Source organism: Aspergillus caelatus (assembly GCF_009193585.1).
Source record: "Aspergillus caelatus strain CBS 763.97 unplaced genomic scaffold BDV27scaffold_360, whole genome shotgun sequence".
Taxonomy (NCBI): Eukaryota; Fungi; Ascomycota; class Eurotiomycetes; order Eurotiales; family Aspergillaceae; genus Aspergillus; species Aspergillus caelatus.
The window spans coordinates 17,985-30,436 of NW_022475623.1; the positions used below are offsets into that span (position 1 = coordinate 17,985).

Consider the following 12,452-nt stretch of genomic DNA (forward strand, 5'->3'; position numbering starts at 1 on the left):
AGTACTGCTGTCTATAAATGGGGGAAGAATTGGATATCCTGAGTACTTGTTAGTAATTCAGCGGTGGCGTCAATAGTTCAATGCGAAGCGCCTTCGCCAAGGGATATCATCTGTTTGTCTCTGTGAAGGAAGATAGAGAAGTAAGGAGTCCTATAGGTTAGGCATAATGTAGAATCGTAGAGAGAACAATAGTAACAATACAATACTACCCAATTGTCAAGAGGTCACTCTAACCTCTCTGCACCTCACCGCTAGTCAGTTGTTCAATATGTGGATCTACTGGCAAGAAATACTCCTTTTCGCTGGGGAAGGTTCAAAAGGCATGGGGAACCTGCGGCTTTGTATCCCAAAAAGAAAATTATCAGTTAGCCAATATACTTTCAAAATCAATGCTCCTGATCATCACCTCCTAGTGGCCTTTATTTTCATTCGCAAGAGTTCTTCTGATGGAGCCCATTGCGATAGTTGGTACAGGGTTCCGATTCCCTGGATCATGCTCGACTCCTTCTCGCCTCTGGGATCTTCTACATGAGCCTCGAGATGTTGCAAATAAAGTACCCAAAGACCGGTTTAATATTGACTCTTTCTATCACCCAATCAGTTCCCACAATGGCACTACAAATGTCACCGAATCATACTTTCTCACGGAGGATGTGAAAGGTTTTGATGCATCTTTTTTCAACATCTCCGCCAGCGAAGCCGAATGCATTGACCCGCAACAGAGACTTCTCTTAGAAACAGTTTACGAAGCGCTGGAGGCAGCTGGAATTCGAATCGAGGACCTAAGAGACTCCCCGACTGGGGTCTTCTGTGGTGTTATGTGTGATGACTGGTCGCTCATCCAGGCGCGCGATATCAACTGGCTTCCTCGATATGCTGCCACGGGCACGGCTCGCTCAATTATCCCCAACAGGGTCTCCTTTTTCTTTGACTGGCACGGTCCATCCATAGCGATTGATACTGCGTGCTCATCTAGTCTCGTTGCTGTCGATCTTGCCGCAAAGGCTCTCCGTAACAATGATTGCCGCGTGGCTGTTGCCTGTGGGACCAACCTCATACTGGCGCCCAACATGTATGTCTCCGAGGCGAATTTGAATATGCTTTCACCTCTGGGTCGGGGTCGCATGTGGGATGCAGATGCAGACGGCTATGCAAGAGGGGAGGGAATTGCTACCGTTGTTCTAAAGAAACTCAGCGATGCCGTAGCAGATGGAGACCCGATCGACTGTATCATCAGAGCCACGCAAGTCAATCAAGATGGCCGCACTATGGGGATCACAATGCCTTCGGGCACTGCCCAGGCGGCCTTGATCCGCTCCACATATAGTAAGGCGGGCTTGGATCCAATTAGTCGGCCTTTGGATCGATGCCAATACTTTGAAGCCCATGGGACTGGAACGGCGGCGGGTGATCCCCAGGAGGCCTCGGCGATATACAGGGCGTTTTTCACCAGCGAAAACGGCCATACTAAGAGCTCGGCAGCAGACGACCTAAATCCACTTTACGTGGGGTCAGTGAAGACACTCATCGGCCATACTGAAGGAACTGCGGGCTTGGCAGGCCTAATCAAAGCATCGCTGTGTCTCCAACACGGTGTCATCACGCCCAACTTACATTTTCAACAAGTGAACCCGGATATTGAGCCATTCTATGGCCGGCTCCGCATCCCAACCCAGGTAAAACCGTGGCCTGTACTGCCAGAGGGAGTCCCACGTCGAGCCTCTGTCAACTCGTTCGGGTTTGGAGGCACCAACACTCATGTAATCCTGGAATCGTACACTCAGGACTCCAATAACGTGAGTGATACTTCGAGTGGCATAGGGATGGTCCCATTTGTATTTTCTGGACATTCAGAAAAGGCATTGCAGAATATTCTAGCTGCATTTATCGAATTCATCAACCACCAACCTCAGGTGGACGCGATTAACCTGGCGTGGACATTGTTCCGTAGACGTTCAGTGTTCGCCCGACGGCTGGCTTTTACAGCCTCATCCCTAAGCGCCTTACGTACCAAGCTGCAAGAAGAGCTTGTTCATAGGAACTCTGCCGGCTTCGTTCCTGATCTTCCTCGCCCGCTCGCCACGCCGGCTCAAATCCTGGGGGTCTTCACGGGCCAGGGTGCACAATGGGCACAGATGGGTGCAGATCTGCTCACACGGTCTCCAAGTATCCAAGGCTGGCTTGGCTTTTTGCAGGAGTCTTTAAACAGTCTGCCAATAGAATACCGGCCTTCTTACTCGCTCCTGGAAGAGCTGTCGGCACCGGAGGGTACCTCGCGGCTGCACGAAGCAGCTATCGCGCAACCCCTATGCACTGCTGTGCAAATCATACTTGTCAAGCTCCTACGCTCACTTGGCATTACGTTCTCAGCGGTGGTGGGTCATTCTTCTGGTGAAATCGCGGCGGCTTACGCAGCCGGTGTTGTGACTGAATCAGATGCTATTCGTATCGCTCATCTTCGGGGTTTTGTCGCATTTCTGGCGGGCAATAATGGAAAAGAAGGGAGAATGCTAGCTGCGGGGATGAATGCTGATGAGGCGCAAGCCTTTTGCCAACTGCCTGAGTGGGTTGGGCGGGTCAAGGTCGCTGCGGTGAACTCGCCGTCAAGTGTGACATTGTCTGGGGACGCGGATGCCATTGAACAGATAGAAATGCGTCTAAAGGAGCAGAAGCAATTCGCACGCATGCTCAAGGTTAAGACTGCGTACCACTCGCATCACATGCTCCCATGCTCGGAACCGTACATGGAGGCTCTTAAGAGATGTCAGATACATCCACAGGCCTGTAATTCTATAGCCTGGTTTTCCAGCGTCTATGATGGCGAGCAGATACGAAATAGCCATCTAGATCTTATGTGGGCTGGCTATTGGCGCGACAATATGGCTAATGCTGTTTTGTTCACACAGGCTGTCACAGCGGCCATGCAGACGATGACTCCAGATATGGTGATCGAGGTAGGCCCTCATCCTACCCTGAAGGGTCCTTTTCTACAGACCATTTCAGGTCTATCTAGTAAAGCGCCGGAGCCAAGCTACGTTGGTCTGCTCAGCCGTTTCACCTCCGGTATAGAAACCTTTTCGGCGGCAGTCGGGGAGCTATACCGCATAGTCGGCCCAGACAAGCTAGACCTGGAGTCACACATTCGGCATTTTGAGAGTAGGGAGACTTTCGCCGTCGTTAAAGATCTTCCACCTTACCCGTTTGACCGGACTCAAAAGTACTGGGCCGAGTCACGGTATTCCAAGGCACTTACCCACCATGCGGGAAGAGCAAACCCTCTACTGGGCACCCTGACTCCAAACAGTACCAACAACAAATACGTTTGGTGCAATATCCTCCATCCACGAGACATGGCGTGGCTTAATGGCCATATGATTCAATCTCAGGCAGTTTTCCCGGCCACAGGGTATGCGGCAATGGCAATTGAGGCCGTGCATATCATTGCAGAGGACAGGAGCATCCGGCTGCTGGAGTTACACGATCTTCACATCCAGACGGCGATAGCATTTGGTGATGATAATAGTCCCGGTGTCGAGGTATTGTTTCATTTGGATCGAAACTCTAAAGAAGAGAATAGACTAGGTGTAAGATTTACCTGCTACGCCAATATTGGGGGCCGCCTCCAAGAATGCGCATCAGGTAATTTAGTCGCCATATTTGGTGAGCAGAGCCCCTGTGTGCTTCCGAAACGATTGCAGAATACCTGTCAAATGGCAGATGTTGACATGGATGCTTTCTACGAACACCTGGGCACACTGGGGCATGGGTATACGGATCTATTTCGTGGTATGCATTCCGTCCGGCGCAAGCAGGGCGCCTCGAGCGGTTGTATCTGGAACCCTTGTCAGCAGGATCCACAGTCTATGCTGATAATACACCCAGCCCTGATGGATACATTGCTACAGGGTCTACTTCCAGCTTCAGGCCTGCCAGAGGATGGCCAGTTACACACGCTGCATGTCCCTACTCGGATTGATCGGATAACCATCAACCCGTATTTCTTTCGCTGCCGTGCTCACGAGTTAAGGCAGGAGCTTCACTTCGACGCGGAAATTACACAGATAGATCCGGACGGTACCTGTGGGGATGTCGCCCTCTATGACCATACTGGAAATGGGATTCTACATGTCGAGTGCTTAGAAACATCTCCGCTGGCTCGTCCCACCGCGGCGGATGATCGCTTACTGTTCTCTACATTAGTTTGGGGCCCATTGCATCCGGATGGCAGGCTGTTGTCATGTGTGGCAACCCACCGGAGTGTGCGTCAATCGGAGCTATCGGAACAGCTATCTCTGTTATACATACAAGATGTACAGGTTCAGCTGACAGCCGAGGACCGCGCCAACCTGAGCCCGCATGGCATTCGGATAGTATCTTGGATCGATCATACCCTATCAATGGTCCGTAACGGGACGCATCCTACCTGTCAAACAAACTGGCTAAACGCGGACCTGACCCAGATTGCCAATGAGCTGACAGAGGTGGCCCTGGAAGTAGACGCAAGCAAGATGCGAACAGTCGGCCAGAACCTGCTACGTGCCTTGAGACGTGAGACATCCATCCTCGAGGAGCTGGGCCAGGCTGGCCTCCTAAGTCGAATGTACAGCGAATCTGATGATTTTGCCCCGTGCAACGAAGCCTATCTCGCGCCGCTTGTACAGCAAATCGCCTTCCGTTTCCCGCGTATGAAGATCCTAGAGATCGGCGCAGGCACTGGGTTGGCCACGAGCGCGATCCTAGATCGAATTGGGTCGTCGTTCCATTCCTACACGTTCACAGATGCCTCCAAAGGTGTCATTGAAGTTGCACAGCAGAAGTATGCTGAGCATGCCGACAAGTTCATCTATCGCGTTCTGGATATTGGTGTCGATCCCACATCCCAGGAATTTGAACCTCACTCGTACGATCTGGTTGTGGCGGCCGGCGTGCTTCACACCACTGCCAATATCCAAGACACTTTAAGGCATGTTCGTTCTCTGCTCAAGCCTGGAGGCTACTTGGCTGTGTTGGAGGGCACTAATCCCAATCTCCTGCGTCTCTCTTTTGTCCACGGCAGCCTCGGTAGATGGTGGCCTAGCGAGCAAGATAAGATCCGACCTTGGGGGCCGATGCTTCCCGTCACGGAATGGGATTCTGTACTAAAACGAACTGGCTTCTCAGGAATAGATACATTCATTAATGATGATGGCAATCGGCTGGCCTGTATGTCAGTGTTCATCTCTCAGGCAGTGGATGACACCATCAGCCTCCTCCGTGATCCGCTTCGGTCTCCTCCACTAGCCCCTACACCAAAGGACCTGATAATCTTAGGCTGCGCGAGTAGCAAGACAACAGAGCTCATCTTAGCCTTGAGAACCCTGGTGGGGCCTTTCTTCCGTCAAACGCTCGTCGTGGAAGGACTAGATGACGTCCAGAGGCACTCATCATGGAGCATGGCTACGGTGCTTAGCCTTCTGGAACTGGACCAACCCAGCCTCTGCTCTAGTCTCCGGAAGCAAGACTTGGAATCTTTACAGACAGTATTAAACGCTGCCCAGAATCTCCTCTGGGTTAATGCAGGCTCCTTGACAGACAACCCGGCCCAGACTCTGTCGCAGGGATTCCTACGCTGCTTACGCTACGAGAACACTTATGCACGTGTCCAGCATCTGAATGTCGCTGATCAAGCATGTGTTTCATCACAACTAATCGCTGAGACATTGCTGCGCTTGGTGTTGCCCACATTTGAAAACCAATACGACTTGCCAGTCGCTGTCTGGACGACGGAGCCAGAGTTGCGCTGGAACGGCAGCACGATGGAATGTGCGCGGATCATCGACGATGTCGGGATGAACGAACGATACATGTCCAAAAGGCGCAACATCGATCACTTTGTCAACCTGGAGAGTTCCAACTGTGAGGTAATTTTGACGAAAGGGAGCTACAATATTGTCGAGTGCTCCCAACATCTTCGCGAATCCACAAACGAAACATACACCAAGATCAAAGTCAGCTGGTCTACCTTGTGGGCATTACGAATAGATGAGGCTGGATTTCTATATTTGGTCATCGGTCAGGAAAGTGACACTGCTGTCCCGGTCATTGCACTGTCTCGCAGCCTCGCGTCCACCATCGCCACCCCGGTTAGCTGGACTCTCCGATACGGCCAGCCCCCTGGAGCAGAAGACCAGAGCCTCTTGGGCACTGTCGCGTGGGCCTTGCTGGCAATATCCCTGGTCAGAGCTACTACCCCTGGTACTTGTTTGTTGATACATGGTGCATGTCGAAGTCTCCGAGATGCAGTGAAGCAGCAGGCGTCGGTCAGAGGTATCCAACCCTTGTTCACCACCAGCAGCGATGAAGAGTTATCAGACGACGTCATCTTCATCCACCCCTCGATCACATACCGGAGACTGACATGTCAGCTTCGTGGGAACATTTCCCTCATTATCCAATTAGACAGACAGGCTGGCTCGATATCCCGCCACCTCCGCTCTCTTTTCCCCAATGCTATAATTCAGGACATAACCAATCTCTGTCACACCTCCCCTGTACTTCATCCCAAATACGAGGTCGAATTGGTTAGCCACGACCTCAACCGTGCTTATAGCATGGCCTGTCAGCTTGCGGGGAAGAGCATCGATGCCAATAGCCTGAGTCTTCCCGCTCTCCAGGGCATTCAACCAAAAATAGAAGGATTGAGCCTGTTGAACTGGCGGGAGGTTGGTGATGTGTCCGTGCGTACACAATCAGCCAGCTCCGATATCTATCTAAGCCCAAACAAAACATACCTGCTGATTGGAATGGCTGGCGATCTTGGGAGATCGGTATGTGAGTGGATGGTTTCCCGAGGGGCACGCCATATAGTTCTGGCGAGTCGCCGGCCACAAATCGAACAGCACTGGTTTGACGCAATGTCCAACGCTGGTGCAAGTGTGGTCACGATGGCAATGTGAGTTAACGTTCCAGTGTACCCTGAATCGCGTGTATATCTGACTCGACCATAGGGATGTTACTGACCGAGAGTCGATTCTCGCTGTTGACGCCCAGCTCCGCGTCAAATTCCCGCCACTAGGTGGTGTGGTCAACGGAGCAATGATACTTAAGGATCAGATGTTCGCTACCATGTCCTGGGAAGTTTTGCAGCAGACGCTCATGCCCAAAGTTCAGGGGAGTTTGCTGCTGGATGAGATTTTTGGCAGTGTGCCTCTTGACTTTTTCATCATGTTTGGATCCCTCACATCTCAGTTAGGCAATATCGGCCAATCAGCATACGCAGCTGCCAATGGCTTTATGGCCAGCATTGTGAAGAGACGGAGGGATCGAGGCCAGGTGGGAAGTATCATCAGCCCCGGCTCAATCCAAGGGGTCGGGTATTTGTCCCGGGCACAGTCTTGGGTGATGCAGTCGCTCCGCGAAACCATGGGCAGCGCTACTCTTTCCGCAGGAGATATCCATGAGCTGTTCGCGGAAGCCATTCTAGCGGGGCCTCCGGATGCTGGCAAGCCTGCGGACATTATTGCAGGTTTGTCGTACGTATCACCACCGACGCAACCGGGTATCATATGGATTAATGATCCGAAAGCCTGGCACCATGTCAACCATTTCAATCAAAGAACTACAGGCAACCTGGAAATGACAACAGACAGAATTGACATTAAGACACAATTAGAGACAGTTACTTCCAAGGAAGAGGCCATAAAACTTATTGAACCTGCTTTTGTGGCCAAAGTGCGCCACAAGTTGCAGCTTCCTGACGATGAAATTATCTCCCGCGACTCGATGCTGGTGGAGCTAGGAATCGATTCCTTGGTGGCTGTTGAGCTCCGGACATGGTTCGTTACATATCTCGGTATTGATCTGGCCGTGTTGCAGCTCCTTAACGGCGCGTCTATTGCCCACCTCGTGGAGGAGGTCAGTGGCCGACTAGTGGAAAGGCTGCAGGTTCAGGATGCAGCCTCCTCTGCAGCCGATGTGGACGCTGTCGATGTTCAAAACAGTCCGAGTGACAGCAGTCAGCTTTCAACATCCTTCCCTACCTCGCTAGATTCCTCCGATATAGAAAACTCCCCGACGGGTAGTGTACCCGCTGCCAAGGAGTATGCTGAATTCCCTACAGCGAGCACGCAAAGCTTGTCCGAACCGTTATCGGGTCCTGAATTTGAAAAGACCGAGAGACTGTCGTTTTCACAGGCGCGCTACTGGTTCCTGGATAACTTCATAGAAGACAAAACAACGCATAACGTCGCTATGATTTTTAACCTGGACCAAGCGCCACGGGTGGAAGACTTGAAAACCGCGGTTAATCGTGTGGGGATGAGACATGAGGCGCTACGAACATGTTTCCTATCCGGAATCAACGGGAGTAACGATCCATGCCAGGCCGTGATGTCGACCTCACACTGGCAGCTGGAAGTCCATCACGTTGATAATGCCGACGCAGTCAGAGACGTATATGCGCGAGTCCGTGACCATGTTTATGATCTCTCTCATGGGGACGTCGCACAGATCTGCCTCGTTCTTGCCCCAAATGATATCCAGGTCCTCATTATCGGATATCATCATATCTGCCTCGATGCAGCCAGCGTGTTCATCCTCTTTGAGGAGCTTGAAATGGCCTACCAGCACAAGGCGCTGCCTGCTCTTTCCCTGCAATACCCGGCGTTGGCCGCCGCACAACACACTGCGTTTGAAAGAGGGGAGTATGCCAGAGAGTTAGAATACTGGCGGACGGAGTTCGCTGACCTGCCCGGTCCGATGCCTCTTCTTCCAATGTGTCGCGTACAATCCCGACCAGCTCTCAAGAAATACGCCATAACCACTGCGCGACATAGCCTACCTCCCTCGGTCACTGCCCAGGTCCAAGCCATCTGCCGCAGGAATCGGACTACCCCCTTCAACTTCTACATGGCTGTCCTGTGGATTTTCCTTGCCAGACTTACAGACACGGATGATGTCTGCATCGGGTTTGTGGACGCCGGCCGAGCCGATGCCATTAGCATGCGTACAGTTGGTTTCCTGCTGAATATTTTGCCCATTAGGCTTTCCGTGGACAATGCTTCGCGGCCGTTTCGACACATCCTGGAACTAATGAACGAGAAGACCAGATCGGCGAGGGCCAATTCCAGACTACCGTATGATGCAATGCTGACTGAGCTGGGGGTACCTCGGTCGACAGCATATAACCCGCTTTTCCAGGTCCTGATGGACTGGCAGCCGCAATCCGGCGCCAGCTACATGTTCGACGATATCAAGATTGTGAGGAAGGAATGGGTACCCGGAAGGTCACCGTACGATCTCACGCTGCAATTCGTAGGATCTGAAGACGGATCGACCGTCATTGACTTTCATTTACAAGAAGACCTATTCTCGAGACGGGGAGCAGACATCGTGGCGCAGAGCTATGGTGAACTAGTACAATCGTTTGCAAAGTCAGCCGAAGCCAACGTGATGCAGCCCCCCTTGTATTCACCGCTGGATGTGCAGTCGTCAATTGACCTTGGCAGAGGTCAGTTGCTAGCTTCGCAGTGGCCGTCCACAATTTCCAGACATATCGATGATGTAGCAAGATCCCACCCTGCTCAGATAGCCGTGCAGGATGCGGGCGGTTCTACTGCCCTCACATACAGCCAGCTCATGATCCAAGTGAATGTGATCGCGAGTAAACTCCATGGTATGGGTGTGGGGCCTGGTTCGCACGTGTGCTTGTTCCAGCATCCAACGACGGGGTGGATCAGTTGTATGTTGGCAATTTGGCGGCTAAATGCGACTTATGTGCCCGTGGACTTGCGGAATCCATTACCGCGCCTAGAAACCATCATCCAAGCTTGCCAACCACAGGTCATCATCTGCCACGATGATACGGAAGCTGACGTCCACCGAGTCTCATGCCCTAGCCCAATACACATACTGAATATTTCTGATCTCAATTATGATACGACTACACCCGTACTGGAAAATCAGTCGACACCAGAAGCCTGCTGTGCGATTCTTCATAGCAGTGGCACCACGGGTCAACCAAAGGGGATTCGTCTAAGGCACTCGAGTCTTCGCAACGTGATAGAAGGCGATGTACAGCAATTCAAACTAGGGAGTGAAACCGTTCTACAACAAAGTGCCCTGACATTCGACTTCTCGCTAATTCAGGTGCTTATCGGACTAGCCCAGGGCGGAAGGGTAATTGTAGTCCCTCGCTCGTTGAGAGGGGATCCGGTCGAATTGGCCAAAACCATAGTGGAAGGGAAAGTGACCTATACTGGAGCAACGCCATCTGAGTATGCCACCTGGCTTTCGTATGGGGGGCAGACCTTGAAGAATGCAACAAGCTGGAGGATTGCGTGTGCGGGAGGAGAATTTCTGACGCGATCCCTTGGTTTGGAATTTCAACGTCTCGGGATGCCGGGCCTGCGCCTCTTCAACATCTACGGCCCATCAGAAACTGCTCTAGCTTCCCATAAGACGGAAGTCCAGTATCGCGACTTGGATCCCTTGACATACACAGAAGGTGCATATTCGGTTGGGAATCCACTTCCCAACTACACAACGTACATCGTCGATAAGCAACTGCAGCCAGTGCCACAGGGAGTATCAGGGGAAGTACTGATAGGCGGTGCGGGTGTCGGTTTGGGCTATTTACATATGGAATCATCGACCGAGGAGAAGTTTATCTCTAATATCTATGCCACTCAGGAGGACCTTGATCGGGGCTGGACACATGTGTACCGAACAGCCGATCGCGGCCGTCTGCTTCCCGATGGGGCCCTAGTCATTGAAGGTCGGATAGATGGGGATACCCAAGTGAAGCTGCGTGGAATCCGCATAGATCTGCAGGATATGGAATATGGCATCTTGCAGGCCAGTAGGGGCACTCTCATCCGAGTGGTCGCATCACTCCGGGGCGAGACTGATAATGCGTTCCTTGCAGCTCACGTTGAATTTGATCCAGTTCATTGGGAGAAGCGAGAAAGCCTATTACAGCAGATTCGCGCCAATTTAACGCTTCCGCAATATATGTGGCCTGCTATCATTGTCCCTGTCGAGAAAATTCCACTCAATATCCACGGCAAAGTTGACCGTCATGCAGTGAACGCGCTGCCAATCACTGCCCTTAAGAGGACGGAAGACGACTCTTCTATGACCACCAGTATCACCCATTCAGAACATAAGTTACGACGAGCTTGGGCTAAAGTCCTGCAAGGTGTTGTCGATATCTCTGCGATCGGCCCCAGCACGGACTTTTTCCTCGTGGGCGGGAACTCCCTTTTCCTCATCAAGCTGCAGGCAATCATCGCTCAGGACCTGGGGGTGAGAGTCCCCTTGGCAGAGTTAATGGAAGCGAATCGGCTCAGTGATATGGCAGAGAAGATCGCGCGCTACCAGACTGCGGCCCCGATTGACTGGCAATCAGACACATCAGTCGATGACCTCCAGGGAGATAATTCAACACAAGGGCATCCACCTCGAACTAATGATGATCTAACCGTCGTCCTAACTGGTGCGACAGGTTTCCTAGGGTCACGAATCCTCCAGGGCCTGGTAGCGAGTCCGCACGTGGGCCGCATCCACGCAGTTGCAGTACGCAGCGGACCCGGACACCAGGGTCGAGTTCTCGCGAGCACGTCGTCGAAAGTCACAACCCATCACGGCGACCTAGGAGCTCCTCTTTTGGGTCTGGATCCAGAGATATTTGCATCGCTGGTGAAAGATGCTGACCGCATTGTTCATTGTGGTGCGAACCGGTCGTTCTGGGACGCGTACCCAGTCGTGCGCGCGGAGAACGTTCACAGCACCAAGACGCTTATCCGTCTCGGGCAGCATCGCCAGGTTCCTCTTCATTTCATCTCCAGCGGAGAAGTGGTATCTATCCCTGTGGATGAGACGCCTCCTCTCAATGGGGCAGACGGACATCTGGCTTCAAAGTGGGCTAGCGAGCGACTGCTCACCAACGCTGCGGAGCGCCTCGGACTGCCTGTTTGCATCCATCGTCCTGTTCAGGCAGAGCACATGAACCCTCCGCCGGCTGACCTCGAGAAAGAATTCCAGGACCTTGTCTTCAAGCTAGAAAGTGTCCCTACGACTGGAGGGTTGAGGGGCAGCTTTGCGCTGATGCCCCTGACCGAGATCTCGGACGCACTGGTAGCTGCCGTGGTGGGCAATCAGGAATCAAAAATGGTCATTCAAGAACATGTCGCCGAGGTCATCATCCGCGTGGAGGATGTGAACAACATATCCGCAGCATGCGACCCTGGGGCTATTGAAGGTTTCCCACGGATTCCTGCGACGCACTGGCTTGGGCGCGCTAAGAAGGAAGCAGGATTTACCTGGTGGGTCTCAGGGCAGGATGCTGGCTTGGAAGAAGAAGATACGGAGCTTCTGATCTCCACTCGACGGTGAGGAAGCTTTTTTTGTTCCTTTTAGTACGCGGTGAACTTCGGAGGACGCAACTCTAGAGAGAGAGAGAGAGAGAAAAAAAA

The 12,452-nt window shown here is 52.3% G+C and overlaps 1 protein-coding gene across 1 annotated transcript; it reads left to right on the forward strand.

Annotated features, from left to right (window-relative positions):
- Positions 1-446: 446 nt before the first annotated feature.
- BDV27DRAFT_163862 (uncharacterized protein) lies at positions 447-12,372 on the forward strand (the record flags this gene model as incomplete). The annotated part of the gene is made up of 2 exons (XM_032073599.1): positions 447-6,883; positions 6,987-12,372. The coding sequence occupies 2 exons, from the start codon at positions 447-449 to the stop codon at positions 12,370-12,372; spliced, it is 11,823 nt and encodes a 3,940-aa protein (XP_031921227.1).
- Between the last annotated feature and the right edge of the window lie 80 nt (positions 12,373-12,452).